At 42.6% G+C, this 16,971-nt stretch overlaps 2 protein-coding genes across 3 annotated transcripts in view; both read left to right on the forward strand.

The window, feature by feature from the left end:
- Nucleotides 1–9,195, forward strand: part of ift172 (intraflagellar transport 172) — a 34,307-nt gene extending 25,112 nt beyond the window's left edge. Inside the window, exons 41-49 of one of the 2 annotated variants that reach the window (XM_046372703.1) lie at nucleotides 53–163; nucleotides 283–402; nucleotides 604–699; nucleotides 1,073–1,132; nucleotides 1,451–1,549; nucleotides 1,744–1,897; nucleotides 2,467–2,558; nucleotides 3,202–3,287; nucleotides 9,159–9,195. In XM_046372703.1, coding sequence (XP_046228659.1) covers nucleotides 53–163; nucleotides 283–402; nucleotides 604–699; nucleotides 1,073–1,132; nucleotides 1,451–1,549; nucleotides 1,744–1,897; nucleotides 2,467–2,558; nucleotides 3,202–3,287; nucleotides 9,159–9,180 — 840 coding nt within the window. In that variant the 3' untranslated portion in view covers nucleotides 9,181–9,195. Of the gene's footprint in view, nucleotides 1–52; nucleotides 164–282; nucleotides 403–603; nucleotides 700–1,072; nucleotides 1,133–1,450; nucleotides 1,550–1,743; nucleotides 1,898–2,466; nucleotides 2,559–3,201; nucleotides 3,584–9,158 lie in introns of those variants that run through there. The other variant, XM_046372704.1, reaches the window with a different exon arrangement.
- Nucleotides 9,196–12,283: 3,088 nt separating this feature from the next.
- Nucleotides 12,284–16,971, forward strand: part of msra (methionine sulfoxide reductase A) — a 34,472-nt gene continuing 29,784 nt past the window's right edge. The window contains exon 1 of the mRNA XM_046372827.1: nucleotides 12,284–12,551. Within this exon, the coding sequence (XP_046228783.1) occupies nucleotides 12,416–12,551 (136 nt within the window). The 5' untranslated portion in view covers nucleotides 12,284–12,415. The remainder of the gene's footprint in view (nucleotides 12,552–16,971) is intronic.

Consider the following 16,971-nt stretch of genomic DNA (forward strand, 5'->3'; position numbering starts at 1 on the left):
TAAAATCTGCCTTTTTGTTTTGTTTTTTTTGTTGTTGTTTTTTTACTTTCAGAACTTTAACATCTACAAGCGCCTGTTCCTGGACCTGATTAACCTCCCTGACACAGATGGACCAGAATCGTACCGAATGTGGGCCGACCTTCGTGGCTTCCAGCTGCAGCTGGTAGATCACAACACAGTGTCTATTTCAGACCAGCATAGTGCATAAAGACAAACCGGCTGCTTGTTCGTTCTCATGTAATTCCCCTTTGTGTGACATCTGTATATTTTTAATAATTTCAGTGTGAGAACATGTCCAAATCGGCTGAGGCCAACTCTCCAGCTCATGAAGACTTTGAACAGATGCTGCTAATCGCTCACTACTACGCCACGCGATCCGCCGCCAACGGAGTCGAGCAGCTGGTACGCAAAACATTGCATAAACTTTTATTTTTACCCAACACAAAGTCAGATCTGTGATAGACAGCTGAGCTTTTTAATGTCCGAGCTCCACTGTCTGCTTTCCCCTCCACATCTGGTGGGCGACAGGTTGACGGCAGACTTGTTTAGTTACTAATTTTAAAATCAAAGTTTCTTTTTCCTCTGCTGCTGTTTAATTTTCAGATCACCATAGCAGCCAAGCTGTCCGTGTCTCTGCTGCGTCACACTGAGCTCATTCCTGCAGACAAGGCTTTCTACGAGGCTGGTCTGGCCTGCAAGGTGGGTCCACCACTGAGAGAGAGGAAGACACACAAGCTCTTCTTTATATTTAGATCTGATTCTCATCTGCGCTCAGCTGTCTGTGTGGTGCCTGGAAAAGTTCCCGTTTGTGAAAACCCTGCTAAATTCCAGTCCTTAAAACTCACAGATATTCCCTAAAAAAGGAATCCCTCACTGTCCTTAAAATGTCATGATATATTCCAGGACTTCCATGACTAGAAGCAAACCTAGAATTAATTTTTTTCCCCAGAGTAATCCCAGTAAATTCCATCTGTTAATCTTAATGAATGTCAAGAAACAAACCAACCCAGCTGCTCCGACTGATACGTGAACATGTGTACCAGATGAACTGTATGCATCTCGTTTGAAACAGGCTGTCGGCTGGGAGAACATGGCCTTCATCTTCCTCAATCACTTCCTGGATCTGTGTGACGTGAGTAAACTGTCACAGCTCGACTGTAGGACTGGACACGATCAAATGCTATCATCTGAAGTCAACACTGCACTTAAAAAGTTCCAAAAAAATCCTAGTTGTGAAGATCAGGAATCCCTCCCAACATCATTGGGTTGTTTGACTCTAAATGAGGTTTTCTGTTTGCAAATCAACAGCCAGTCAAAAAAGTTTATTATGAACAGAAATATGATTAAATCCGCAATGAATCTTGTCCGTTTAGCAATCTGAAATCTGTTTTAATCTGTTTTTTTAAATCTTTTTCTTTTTCACTTGTGATTGGTTGAATTCTGTGTGGAGGCGTTTGACGAGGGCACCCTGGACGCCCTGGACCACTCTGACTTCCTGGACACCGACATTCCCTTTGAGGTTCCAGTTCCCACCAAACTCTGCGTCACTGTAAGACATCCATCCACCCATCAGGCGCTTAAATATCCCACTGGACACTCAGTGGTCACACCAATGAATGAAGCCAGTATCAATGCACAAAGAGTTCAGTTACCGATTGATCAGACGTGATCACGCAAAGCGAGCGGAAGGCAAATAGCGCCGCATGGGCCGAAGCTGAAGAGGATTGTGTGTTTCTGTAACAGGACGGCCAGCGCGAGCAGATCCGTGACTGGGTGCTGATGGTGTCCATGGACAGTCGGTTGGAGCAGGTGCTGCCGCGTGACGAGAGGAACACGTATGAGGCCTCGCTGGTAGCCGTCAGCACCGGCCTTCGCTCTCTGCCTTGTGTCCTCACAGGTAACACATATTAATATCTCCTCCAGTGGTCGTTGGCTTGGAACCAAACTTTGATTCTCTGTGGCGTCAGTACACCTCTGTCACATTTAAAAGTCAAAAAAGTGCCGCAGCTCTGGCTAAATATAGCTTCAAACCTGAAAAAGCAGTTTTTTAAGGTAGTTTGACAGTATATTTTCCTCTAGGACAGGTTTTTTTCAATTATATTGAAACTTTTTTATCGAAAGAGTTGATATTCTTTGCGGATATATTGAAAGTTTGAAGATGTTATATCATCCCTTCGTCACTTAATAAGGTTTTTGTACTTTGCCCTGGCTGTAATATTACATTTAGAGATTTGGCTGTCCGGCGCTGCGTTATGCCCGTTGAGCCTGGTTTTCACTGGGTTCAGGACTATACTCAGTGTGTCTGCATCAAATATTAATCTCAGTTCCTCAGCCCAAATACACATATGCTAGTTTGCAGTTTAAAAACTTCAGGCGTCACAACGTTTGCCATCACTTGGCTGCTAGTCTTGATGTCCCGGTATGTGAGTGAGTACACCCTGAACTCTGTGGCGTCCCTGCCTCCAGGCTACCCGGTGCTGAGGAATAAGGTCGAGCTCTCGCCTGTGGGGAAAGCAGCCAACAAGGAGGACTGGAACAAATTCCTCATGGCCACAAAGGTGAGAACAGACAGGGTGACAGCTGGGTTTCTACGCCAAAACACTGCAGTTCTATAAAGTTCAGAGAAAAAATCGGGATTCACAAATGTGGTGATGTTCTGCTTTTCCCTTCATTTTATTTATTTATTTTATTATTTTGAGGTTTGGACTGTTGGCTGTGAAGATGTCATTTTGGGTTCTTGGTGGTCGTGATGATTACAGATTGATTAACAAACATTAGCTGCAGTCCTGTAGAAAACAGTTCAAACTTTACTTTTACAGTTTTATGTTTTCAGCATGAAGGCTGATGTTTAGAATCACAGTCTCCCACATGTTGACTTCACCACACATCATTAAACTGACAGACACAACTGATTCACAAGCTTTGATGACGCTGTCACACACCCCCACACACACGCACACACGCAAATGAAACAGCCTGATGTCTCGCTTAAAAACACCAAACTCGTTTCACTGAGTTTCATCATCTTCTCTCTCATCATCTGTGATTTTCAGTGAATCAGCAGAGTTGACTAATAGCAGCGTTGTTATTATCGTTATGTCACACTTAGACGAAACACACACACCTTTACGCTCTGCATCTGTAGCGCTGACATCTTCTTTTTCGTGATTGGTTGTTGTGTGTGTCAATCTTCCCCTGCAGACCACTCACAGTCCAGAGTGTCAGGATGTCCTCAATTTCATCAGCCAGTGGTGTGGCAGCCTGCCGGCTTCTGGATTCTCCTTCCAGTAACACCAGCACACACACACACACACACACACACACACACACACACACTTCATCCACTGTCTCTCGTGTTGTTACACTTTTTTATCTTTGCTGCGAGCTTTGAAATTCTTCATCCGTGGAACTCTTACGCTTAGAGGGACTACTTAATGTGTGCGGTCTTAAACGAGCTGCTGTCTTCATGTATGTGTGTTAGAGAAGCCGGTTTCTCTGGCATTGCCTTCACCGTGTGTGTGACATGAGATGTATGTTGTTTAATAGTTTAAATAGTAAAGTTAAAATAAAAGCTATTTTTCAAGCATTTTCTAAACGCTGCTTTTAGTCCTGTTTGGTTGTGTCCGTTTTGCTCTTCTTGGTGTTTGTTGTTCAGATGTTAATAAAGGTAAACCACCTCGTCACTTTGTTAGGAGAATCAAGTGATGATAGACAACATGAAGGCACCCTAAAAGTGAAGCCAAAACATCTGGATGGCCCCCTGGTGGCTGGCTGCAGTACAGCTCATAAGCCCCTCCCCCTCCATGTTAGCAGATGGGACATGAGCCAAAACTCAAAGTACACGTCAAATTTATTTCTCCTAAAGACGGTTTCTGTCATTTTAGGTAGCTCTTATCTTCTGATGTATGTTCAAGAGTTAATTTTTCTGATAAGTGTGGTTTATTCATTTATGATTAGTGATTCGATGGTATGAAAAGGGACTGAAACATCATGATTGACAGCTGAGAGCTGCTGCTGATTGGATCTGACGGGTGTAGTTGTACGTATACATCCGTCTGAAGCTACATAACCCAGTAGGATTATGCTCCTCTGCACCTTTTGGTATTTTATTAATATTCAACAACTTCTCACTATGCATAGATTTAATATTCACAGTCTGTGAAACAAGAAGAAGAGGAAGAAAGACAAAAAGCAACCAAGGAAATTGTTAACTAATTTTTTTTATTCCATTTCATTTATAATACATTGTTATACAAGAAGTCATTGAGAAAATATACAAGTGTACATTATCAATTCACAGCTTAGGTCCCATACTTCATTTGAAAGTGTAGCTAATTTAATTTCTCCTTTGATCGTTCAAGTTTTCCTCCATAATCAATAAATCATGATCAGGTTAAAGTGGGGGAAATGCAGCACATTGATCAGCCTGCTCATATTTAATTGAATAAAATGAGGGCATGCCATCGTGTTGGAGCAATCTAATATAATTTACTTAAAGGATGAAATTAGTAGACCATAATCTTCTGCTTGCTGTGTTCCAGACATCAGGCTTTACATCTTATAATTATGCTTTACAAAAGTGACGGTTAATGCACTAAATGTTCCCACTGGTTCATGGGAAACACCAATAAATGTTTTAAAATTCATTCTAGGACGTTTCAAGACAATTTGCAGATGTTCTAGTGAGCTGCTGAAAAATACCTTTTTTTTGTAACCTCCGCCCCAAAACCCTTAGATTCGAGTGATGAAAGCAGTCTGCTGCACAGATCATAGCGCTTTACAGATTCATGGGTCAGTTCTATGTGAGGCACACGTAAAACAGATGACAGCATGTGATTTACAAAATTCAAACGCAGTCTGCAAAACCAAAAGTCTGGCATGAAGTCCTGCCCTCCCTCATTATTGCTGCACAGCTTACAGAATGCATACCTCCTCCTTTCCCAGCAGAGCGGCTGTACATCCGTAATCAATATAAAAGCCTGCGTGTTTGGGGGAAAATGCATTAGTAAGTGATAACTCAGGAGACTTCCTGCCCTGCCGTCGGCTCCGTGTCTCCCGAAAGCGAACATACTCACCTACAGAGCTGAGCCCAGGAGAGACTGCATACTGAATCCAGGCCACACATGAGTGTTTCAGATTCACATTACAGATATGTCACAGGAGGTCAGTGTTTTGTTTTCTCTTCCAAAAAAAATGTGCCTTTTGCTGACAGGATTCAAGGAGTTGAGGGCGAGACTTGCTTTTGTTTGTAATTCTGCTGTTTTGTTCTGTTTGCTGGCTCTCTCTGCACATCAGAGCCATGATGATTCAGTCTGATGTGACTTTACAGTTTGGTAAATCATCATCTCGTGCCACTGATGCAAAGCAAGCCAATGTGGACCCACGCAGACAGACAGGAAATTAAAACGAGACACAAGAAGAAGAAGAAGAAGAAGAAACTCGTACATGTTGTTTTTTGGAATTCTGCCCCACTTTGTTTTTCATCAGTGAATCCATATTTCCATCCGCGTGATTTTGATTGAGCTGCTGGTGAAAGCTCTTGCTGTGCTCACACCCTTCTGCTCTATTCTGTTATTACTTCTAATTTAACTTTCAAAGCTCATCTAAAATCTTAATTAATCAGACACGGCAGTGAGGACGTTGGCTGGCTCTGCATGTCGGACAGTCCTGCGAGTCAGGCTTTCTTCAAGACTGCAAACACGAGAAGATTTTCCATTTTGGTGATTTAGGATCCAGGGAGGGTGATGCAAGTGAGACGCAACAGAGCAGAAACACAAACAGCGATGGTGGTGATGGAAGAGTTGGTGAAAACAACATTTTAGGCTTTCACGTTATGAGAGATACTTTTTCTTTACTGTGCATTTCTGTTGTTTTCCCCATTTTGAAGTGGCTCGATTAAAAGCAAATGTGGAGATACTTTATTAACTACACTGTATTAAGAAGATTTAAAATTTAACATCTCTGTAGATTCACTTTACATCACAAACAAATAGTACAAAATTATTCCTCGATTAGCCAACCAAACTCGACACTGTCTGTCTCCGTGGTGGGGTTGGGCCTGGAGTTTGGCTTCAGTTCTGCTTTATGGTATCTTTGAACTGTACAGGAACAGGAATGTCCCAGGTGGGCTGAACCGAGTGGAAAACATGTCAACTGAAAAAGCCTGCTGATCCACTAAATACTCCCTCTGGTTTTAAAAAGGGTTAAATTTAGTCTCGGGGCTTTTGGATCGCCATCTACTGGTCATTAGTGATACTGCATTAAGCTCCTGCACTTTCAGCTTCAGTTTTCAGCCATGATGCTTCTCAGTTACAGAAATCTGCCATCTCAGTTGAATAAAGCCGTGCTGCTGATTCAGAACTGCACTTACGTTTTTAGTCGTTTTTAGCTGAGTCTTGTGGACCTTCACTTTAACTGTCTTACGTCACCTGAACGCCCTCCGTTCACTGAGCTCACTGTTGATTTTCAGCCACTCTCTTGGCATTCACCGCGTGCCTTAATTGTATGGACATTTAAATCAAGGTCCGCTGTGAACACGAGGAGAGAGGACCCGCGTTCCTCTGCCTGTTTCCACGCCACAATGCGCCCTAAACTGTCTCACTGTGTCACTCCTCACCTCATTTTTCGTCTGCGTTTTGGCCATGTTGTTCTGCCCTGTACAACTCCGTCTCATTTTAGCTTTTCTTTTGCATTCGAACAATTCCACTCGATCCCACTTCTTCCAGCACAAATTTATACCTGTGTGTTCAGCTTCAGCAGGCCTCGTCCAAGTCGGTTTCACTTTATCCAGTTTTTTTTTGTTTGTTTGTTTGTTTAATGCCAAAAGCATGGCGAGATAAAACAGAAGATGTGTTCCAAACCTATTAACTGCATTCCTTCTAAGAATATAATGAGTTTGGAAATCTCTTTCCACAGTGTCTGCATGTTAAGCCACATAAAGCAGCCCTGCAGCCTCTGTTCACTGACTTACATTTAATAACAATTAAAATACATGTATTTGAATGTATAAATATAGGTTACTGACCACTGGTTATACTAATTATTTATCACGACTGCGTGTGCTGATACACACCGACGGCACTAATCACACTAAATACGTGTGCCATTGAACAATGCTGAGAGCGATGGCTCCGATGCTGATTACAGTGGACGCTCAGATTCTACTGACTGCACTCACTCGCAGTACATGATGTATTTCAGCAGCGTCTCAGCAGTAACGCTTGACTCTGACCGCCTGTGTGCGCTTTCCTGCAGCGCTCTGTCACTTCCTGCTGCCTACAGACAGACACGCAGCTCAGGAGAGACGCTTTCCATAGGTATGAGTGTGAGTGTGTGTGTGATAAATTGTCAAGGATGTAAGGATGTCCCGCTGACCTCCACACAATAAGCTACATGCTGGGACAGTCTCTAGCCAAGCACTGATGTCCGCTGGCTCTGTTGACGGTTTAAAGATTAATAACAGTGTTGAGTGAATATTCCACTGTGAACAGTTTAAAGGACAACACCAGCGCTTTGGATGTTTCAGCGCTGTTGCTACGAAGGCTTTTTTTTTCCTCCTAAAATGTGTCATGAGTGTGTTTTTTGCACCGACCCCACGCAGCATCCACTTGCCATTAATTTCTCATTCTGGAGTGAAAATCAATTTGCAGAGACTTAAGGGCATGGTTCTCACTTTTTATTTGATCTTTTTTAACCCTCAAACCAAAATGTCTGATTGTCATCTCGTTCACAGGTGGATGAGTTCAGCCATTTTTTTTTACCCCTCCGTCTTTGTTTGCAGCATTTTCAGGAGCTGAGGATGTTGGAGTGTCCTGCATTTCACAAGGAACAAAGCAAATATTGTTTTGTGTGTCAGAAATTATTTTGTTATTTTATCCCTTTAATCATGTGAGCTCCCTTCAGGTTTATTTCACTCATAATAGTCCGTTATTACCTGACAGAAGGAACTGTAAAGTCTCTGCAAACTGATTTTCATGTCATACTGAAAGGAATTGAAACCAATAATGGCTTCCTGGAGGATTGGAAAACACTTTTTTAAAAATAAATCTAAAATAATGCGGCGTGAAGAAGAAAATGATTATGTTGCAGCTTTTAAGAATACAAAAAACAAACAAAAAAAACGCCGGTATGGTCCTTTAGGCAGCACTGCGGACCATTAAAGCATTATCCTCCATTATCCAGCAGCAGCAGCAGCAGCAGCAGCCATAATGCACGTTCTTATACAGCACTGCATTAATGACACAGCTGCAGGGGAGGAAGCTGCTGCTGCTGCTGCTGCTGCTGCTGCTGCTGCTGGAGCTCATCCCACATGAGGACACAATCCCGTCAGCCCACGAAAACATCAGGCCACGATGCATTCAAACCAATGCTCCTCTGCTATTTTCATTTTATAATTCGAGTCGCTGCAGAGGATGGAGGAGCCGCAGCAGCAACTGTGCTGCTCAACGGCTCTCCGGCAGAGGGACGAGATGGACCCATCTGCAGCCTCATTAACCGCTGAAATGCTAATGACCCAGATAGCTCATGTAGGCTAAAATGCAGAGGAGGGGAGGGGGGGTGGCTGCCTTTGTGAGGGTCGAGTGTGTGTGTGTGTGTGTGTGTGTTGGAGCCTGTAGTCTATTAAAAATACTCAAGTACATACACCGAATATCTTAAATGACGCGAATTAAAACATAAGGGCCCCACGCTATAAATCACAGCCTGTGATTAATGAGGCTGTAGCGTTTTGTATGATTAGAACAGCGTAACCGGCACCAAACACCACCATCAGGGTGAAATAATACAGTTTTACGCAGTATTTGTAGAGGGACTTGGGTGTGTGTGTGTGTGTGTGTGTGTGTGTGTGCAGCCTCGTACTGACAAAGAGACAGAAATAAAGAACTTCCGCAGAGCACGACAGCACACTGCGGCTGTTGCAGGAGCAGATTTAGCGCAGATGAAAGTAATCCGGACCGGATGGAGGGTTTTTTTTTTGTTTTTTTTTAAATAAAACACAAGGCCTAAAGAAAAAAATATATCGGATTAAAATGAACGTTGCAGGCCCAAGTATGTATGGAAAAACCAAACAACAATACCTCTCAGCGGCAGGGTGCAGGGTAAATGGCGCAGCTTTCTTTCTTTCTTTTATCTCTCTTTTTTTGTTTTGTTTTTACACTCAGCGGACGTTTACTGACGGTTTGATGCAGGCGAGAAAGCAGTCCAGACCTCCTTTAAACACACCGATGTAAGAGGTTCTGCTTGTCCGGTGTCAGAACGCTTTGCCCCGGCTTGATCTGCGTGCGCCGCCCGGCCCCGGTGTTCTCCTCTGGAGGTCCATGCAGGGATGCTGAGGATGCGGAGGAAGCGGGGGATGCTGCGGGGGATGCGGAGGTCGGACCGTCCTCCTTCTGCAGCTGAATTAAAAAAAAAAAACAACAACAAAAAAACAAAAAACGTTATTTTTCTCCGAACTCTTCAACCACAAATAGTCCAAATCCAAAAGAACGGGTCTACAAGAACCAAGCGACATCCTAAACCCTCAAAAATCAGGTTTTGTGTGTGCTGGGTGCAGTCAGGAGGTGGATACAGTAGCTGAATGGATGGAGGCAGAGAAGTTGGGCGCAGTCAGAGGGAGAGAGGAGAAGCAGAGGGGGTGGTCCTCTGAAGAGAGGGAGTCAGATGGTTTTTACATCCTCAGCACCAGCTTCCAGCTCCGTCCTCCTCCTCTGGTGATGGAGGCAGGAAAGAGAGAGTGAGAGCATCATGCCTCGCCAAACAAACTGTGAGTGAAACGCGGCCCAATCTAAATGGTTTCAACAAACAACTTATTCCACAGGGCAACAAACAGGCTTAAAAACCTGCATGAATCAAGACTCTCTAATGGTATGTGATAATGGCTTTCAGTTGGTGTTCCTGTTCATCCTGAAGGTGCTGGATGAGGTTGGTTAGGGGTCCGTTCAGGCTAGTTACGTTCTTCCACACCAAAACATTCCACTCCAATATGGAGCATCCATATTCTTTTGGCCAAATAGTCCTTATCAGTATATTGATATAATCTCTTTAGAGAGGCTAAGCTAGGCTAGGCTAGGCACAAATGCTAAAAAAAGGCTAAAAAAAGTGGCTAGTCTGCCTTTAACTTCATTAAAAGTGCTTTTCAACAACTAAAAGCTGTCTCATTTACATGCGGCATCTCGTGTTTTTATCGAATAGAAATCAAAATATTTCTCTGTTGGTCTAGACTAACTTTTCTTGTTTTCAGTCTGCTTGACACAAACACTGGAAGAAGAAAACACTGATTGCCTAACCTTAGCTTAACCAAACAAACAAAAGCTGCCTTTCTTGGATTTTGTATCTTGTGTATTCAACAAAAAGAAATTAGGACGTTTTAAGGAGCCATTAACCTATTTTTCTCTTTTGGTGGAGGTTAACGTCCTGGTTTTCAGCCTGCTAAGCTAAGCTAACGTGCGGGACCAAACAAGCAACACAAAAACAGACTCACATTAGGAAAACAAATGACATTAAATTAATCATTTGAGTTGATTTTAAGTTTGAGTTCAGGTTTGCTAATGTATACATTGTGCAAACAATTTGTAAAAATCCATATTAAAATATGTTATCAGTCAGCATTTCAGACTTTGTTATGTTGCTGACCGTTGGAGGGAATGAAGTGGAGATCAAAACCCACTTTAACCATTTTAGATTAGGTTTAAAGTCCAGACAATGTGAGTCACAATTAAGTCTCCTAACAGGAGAAAAACAAACGGGCTATAACTAGTTTGAAATATAACAAATATTGTCTTAAAACATATAGGTTTTATGGTTTGTTGTTTGCATTGTTACATCCATCATTTGAGGGTTGCAGCCGTGTTTGCGTTTAAGACCTGGATTGGATAAATTTCACCGGCAGAAGCACCCAGAAACTGGCAGACGTGCCCCCTAAAACACTGTGAGATGACAGAAATTAAACAGCATGTATCCCTATCCACTCCACAACTCGCTTCCTCTTTGGTGCAGTGAAATTATGCACAAGCTTCCTGAATTATTAATGATTCTCACCTTCATACAGGGATAATCAGACGCCGAAATTAATATTTTTCCAACATGAGCAGCGTTCCTTCTGGGTTCCTCCATCTGGTGCATCATCTGTGCACCTCCAACCCTCCCCCCACCCAGCGTACTGGGAACCAGTAGACTAATGGGGCTGTGGTGCACTCATTTGACTGCACCATTACAGCCACAAACCATGAAATAATCAGTGCCTTCCATCTTATGGAACCTCATTTTCTTCAGCCAGCCACATAAGCTAACATAAGCGATACCAGTTAGTCTGAACAATATGACTGGGTAATTCCAGTTTTTTCAGTCTATTTACAGTCCATTTTTATAAATCTCATGTATTCTTATTGTTAAACTCCAGCATATTTTACTGATGTGCAGGCTGATTGCATTATTATTGTAATGTTCCTCTTTACATTATTTGTGCTATATCCTGTCGTGTTTATATTTTCCTGCTACAGTTTGTACCATATGTTTTGGTTTCTTTGCTAATCATGACTAGAAGGATGTGTGGTTGCACAGGAAACTTCAACATTAAAAAGAAGGAAATTCTTAGCCAACTTGGTGTTGAAAAAGTCACAAGTTAAGACATGACAAACCAAAGCTCTGGGTTTTTTCAATTCACTTCTTCCCATATTGCTTTGAGTATACAGTTCACACCACTTTATTTCAAGAAGGACCCATTACTGCATTTTTAATATTATGAGTGTTTTAACACATGAAAGCAGACTACTTAAGGAGATAAAACTTTGCATTTTAAGATAAATGACGTACAATAATCTCGGTGTGTTAAGAACGTTACTGACATATTAACAGAAATAAGTCTCACAGGCCTGTGTATTCTGTAATACAATAGAAAAGTGTCTTTGCAATTATTTAGCTCAACTGCTGGAGCGGCTGCAACAATACCAAACTCCATTTATAAATCTAATAAATTGTTTATTTTACTTAATTTACTTCCTCTTACACATCCTTAAAGTGTACTATCAACTACACTAAGAGATAACGAAGTCGTCTGGTAAATTCGGCGTACACGTGATTGTGATTTGTTAATTTAATAGTGAAAAACAACACGAAAAATAGTAAGACGTTGAGAATTTCTCACATTATTAATTAATTGATAATTACCGCTTGGTCATCATTTGTGCACGTATGCCGAGTGACTCTTGACTAACAAATGCTTTATATCGTGTTGTGTTTGGACGTGACGTGTTGTTTATAGTCACGGTCTGTAACACGTGGGAACCTTAACATTACACAAGCCCTGTGTTGACGTTAGGTAAAGTGGCTGTTATGTAGCTTAACTAGCTAGCTGTGTGGCTAAATGAGCTAGCTAGTCCGCAGTGTGCAGCAGGTGCCTGTCGATGCTGCTGTCATTTCAATGGTCTCTTCCTCAAGGCTCCGTCTAGTGTGGCGTCATTTTGTCAACAGCAGAATGGGAGACATGGCCTCGAAAGCCCAGATGCCGACTCCAGAGACAGCACTGCCCGGCCGAGCTGAGACCATAAAGGTCTCCGGTAAGACTGATCACGGCTATAGCTTTAGCATGCTAACGTTAGTGATATAACTTTGCGAAAGATAACGTCAGATAACACTTTGCTGTTTTATTTGGTTGTTTACGTTGTCGTAGGCTAACTTTGGCGGTAATACGTCCCATAAATGTCGAGAACAGATTCAGTTATAAAGTTATAAACGAGTTGCGAGCTGCTTCGAAAGTACACGAGAGTAGCCGATCGCAGTCGAGGAAAGTCGAACAGCTCGAAGTTGGCTTTTGTGACAGTTGGCGTGGTTTGCACTCGGTGAATGAGTGATGGCTCCACATATTCTTGAGTTTGAAGGATCACAGTTAACCTCAGAAACAGAAAAGAAAAACAAATAAACCTCACCATAGGGTCAGCTCAGTTTGGGCGGTTTTCAGATGAGATTGAAAGTTAATTTTTGACCACTCCCGCAGTTTACAAAATAATCTAATCTGAGGCTCCAGTTAATTTACTTTTGTACCTCAAAGAGTTTAACTTATTTCACTTAGTATGAATGTGTTCTTACTGTTCCGGGACAGACCTCACCAGAGTTTTAGTTTCCTGCTATAGAACTGATGAACTGTTTTTGCCATCCGGATTGTAGATTCACACACAGTTAAAAAACATGAATACTTCTGGTTTGCAGTTCTGTGGTTTAAAAATATTTACATTTGCAGTGTGTGTGGGCTTTATGGTTATCATCTGTGTCTGAATGTATTTAACATATTCACATATTTTACAGGTATTGAGTATTATTGGTCATCTCATGCATTCGAACAAGAAAACATTCTAGTATGAATTAATACTTTGAAACTAGAAAACAGAAAATACTGCTTACTGCAGTATTGCAATACTACATTATTCAGTATTTTTAAGTGTGCAATGATTCTTGAGCTGCCCTCAAGTTCTAAATATTGAAACCTTTTCTGTCTTCTGCCATCTGTAAATTATTAAATAATTGCATAAGAACACAAAACGGAAAATGCATTTGTAATCACATAATCCACCGTCAAAATCAATACCCAAAACTATAATTTTAATGCAAATGTTATGCGTGAAGACAGTGAATAAAGACGTCGGCAATAAGCGTCAGATATGAGCACCTTCAGTTCATAACCATCAGCACTGACTGTACTTATTCTAAAGGAAACTGTCGCTCCGTCACGTTAACGACTTGAATATTTAATTGTTACCGTTGTGTGAGTTTGCTGTGTGTATAAACAGACCGAGAGCAGCACAAAGTTGGCAGTCAGGGCAGCTGGCACCCGTCTGCCCCTCTTCACTACAAGTGAGGGCACTGAGTCTTGGCATATGATGAATAGATCTGCACTGGCACTGAACAAAAGACACACACAAACAGTACGCTTTAACATTAAACAGGGAAAAATGAGTGTAAAGGTTGTGTGGGGAAGATTTATCATTCGGTTGTGTTATGTTTATTGTTAAAGAGACAGAAAGAAATGCTAAGATGGGAGGAGTACAGAGTCAAATGTTGGGTTGGAGTGATTATTTTTTATTTATTTATTTTTTTCATAAATGAGTCTTTTTGAAAGAAGTTTGGATCGATTTACCCAAAGTGGGTTGGACGGGGTAAGTGGGATGCATTAGAGCCGGGGTTCCACCGTGAAAAGACGATATGGGTGGATGGCTGGGTGGAAGGGTTCAGACAGAGCGGCAGACATGCTGGAGTATCGCCAAAAGCTCCTCGGGAACGCCGCCACGATCGAGAGAGATGAAGAAAGAGCGAGGGAGCAGGGAGGAAAGGACAAGCCATGCCTGCAGTGGAGAGACTTGGCAGGGCTTCCCCTCCTTTGTCTGTCTGGCTCAGGGCTGCAGCGCCAGAGGAAATCAGGAAATGTCCAGGCGTGGTGGTGGTGGTGGTGGTGGTGTTGGATGGGGACATGCTCAGCCTCGGCTCCGAAAAGAAGAGGGAGAAAAAGTACTTTCCAACGACTGAAAACTCTGCTTGTGAAAAGAGCTATGGGAACCAAAAAACAAAACAAGCGGTTTTCTCTTTTCGGGCGATATTCTGCATTGGAGATGTTGGACACCACCGGGTTTCGGAGACAAAGTGAAACTCAACCACGATATCTGATAACTCCACCTGCAAATTTAATGGCAACATAGTACAGCATATTGATTTTTTTATTCTATTGACCAAACAGCGTCTCTGAACTGGACAATGGCAGATGTTTGACTTCAGAGAGTCTCTTCTGAGAGGAAGGCCAACGCCGCGCCAAGCAAGAGGTTTGTGTATGAGCGACTGACCAAATCAGTTGGAGAATTGTTAAAGTGTTCTGAGGAAAGTGGTTTCATGTCAGCTGAAGTGCTAAATCTTAAGGAGGTAAAGTGCAGGTAGATGTCTGGTGTGCTTATGTGATGACTTGTCTCGTTTGGAAACTGATCTGAAGGATATGAAGCAGGCCAAGTCTGCCCAGACGTAAAGACCCACATTGTTTCACTTCTTGAAAATCTTGACAAAACAGCCCCCTCACGGGTCCATTTATCAGATGTTCTGGAGATTTGAATGATGATCGTGATCCTAATGTGCAGATAAAGTTCATGCAGCTGCAGTTGAGTAGAGTAACTTACAGGAACTGGACAGGAAAACGTGTTTCACTGCTCCAGTTCGTTTCCCCCTCAGAAGACACCCAGCATCGCTGATGGGCGTGGTCAGACGTGAGCTCTCCTCCACCTGTAACCACACCCAACGCTGATGTCATGGCAGTCTTGAGCACTGACTGTATGAAATGTGGAGGGAGCTTCTGGGTCTGTGAGGTGCAGCCAATGCGAAGCGCCTTAAAACTGCGTTTTTGTTCTTGGCCAGCAGGGGGCGACTCCACTTGTTGCAAATTTGTTTTAAAACTCACTTTCTTTTTCTTAAAGCTGAGCTTGGTAAGTCATTTTGGTTAGCGCAGTCAGCCAGTTTCATTATACTGTAAACACACTTCCCTTTTGTCCTTGTACCTCGCCAAAGCGCCAGCCTTGTGAGATTAATATACTGTACAAACTGGACTCACTAGTCCCAGTGGGATCCATGTCTGGGGTCAGAGGCTGAACAGCTGAATTTGCGAGCTGGTAGGGTTACATTAAACAGGAATAACTAACATTTTGCTCCACCCTGTAAGCTCCTCCACCTCCATGCCCACTCACGCAGATGCCTGGTGAAGAAGTTGACATCATCCTCATCACAGCTTAACGCAGGTGTGCTCAGACATCCAGCAGCTGTTTTTTTTTAATTAGCAGGTGTAAATCATTATTATCGCAGCTTGCTGTGGTGAAACGTGTAATTTTTACAGGGAGTATTTGCCAGAGATGCTTCGAGGTTGACATAAATATGAGGGAGTGAGAGTAAGACTGTGATTTTAAACATATCAAGTTGATTTAAAAAACAAAAAAGTTGCTTTTTTTTTGTTTTGTTTGTTTGTTTTTTGGCACCATACAGTATGAGCTGAAAGCTGTGGCTCAGCTGAAGCCAAAAAACCCTTTTGGCCAGCTGTTGTGATTCTCTCCATGTGAACGGCCCCCCAGCAACTCCAGCTGCACTCCCAATAACAGTTAAAAGAACAAAAAAAATGGGAAGGCTTTCCAGAGTGTTTTCTGAAGTGTTTCTGCCTTCCCCAAACTGTTGCCACAAAGTTGGAAGCATAGCATTGTCCAAAATGTCTTGGTATGCTGAAGCATTAAGATTTCCCTTCACTGGAAGTCAGGGGCCGAGAACAAACCCTGAGGTACAACCCCATACCACACCTGAGTTCTGTAATAAAGAGGTGTCTGAATATTTTCGTCCGTATAGAGTATTTACTGTACACGCTCTTGAAAACGTAAGACTTCCTCTGTTCAGCAGTCACATTTGGGTGTAATGTTCTGGTGTCCACATGCTTTTGGCCGTGTAGTTTATGACACACACAGATCAGGTGAGTCCAGGTGAAGCTGGTGTTGTAATCCTGTGTCAGTCTCCTGTGCGGTGATCCCATCAGCAGAGGAGCTCTGTGTTGTTTACACGGTGACCCGATAACCTCGCCGAGGGAAATGATGGGCGTTTAGGGGAGAACGTGGGAGGCATGAGAGATGAGGGAGACCAAGAGATCAGCGGAGGAAGAGGACGAGAGGTGGAGGCGGAAAAGAAAACATCTCGCAAGCATCGAGTTTCTCAGTCAACGTCAGCGTTTTTCACAGCGTAGACTGACAGCACAGTATGTGTGAATGCAAACAAAAGCCTTTGACCCATGCGTGTACCCAGCAGGATCCAGGATCCAGGTGCATCAGGACTGCTGCTTTGCATTCACTAACGTTAATCTTAACACTTTATTTCCCAAATTTCCTCCAAAGACCCTCGTAATTTAATACTAACTAAAGGGAAAACATAGACGGTTTTTGGTTGGTACTGGTATTAATTATTCCAATTTATTCCTGG

The sequence above is a fragment of the Scatophagus argus genome, chromosome 19 (assembly GCF_020382885.2).
Source record: "Scatophagus argus isolate fScaArg1 chromosome 19, fScaArg1.pri, whole genome shotgun sequence".
Lineage (NCBI taxonomy): Eukaryota > Metazoa > Chordata > Actinopteri > Scatophagidae > Scatophagus > Scatophagus argus.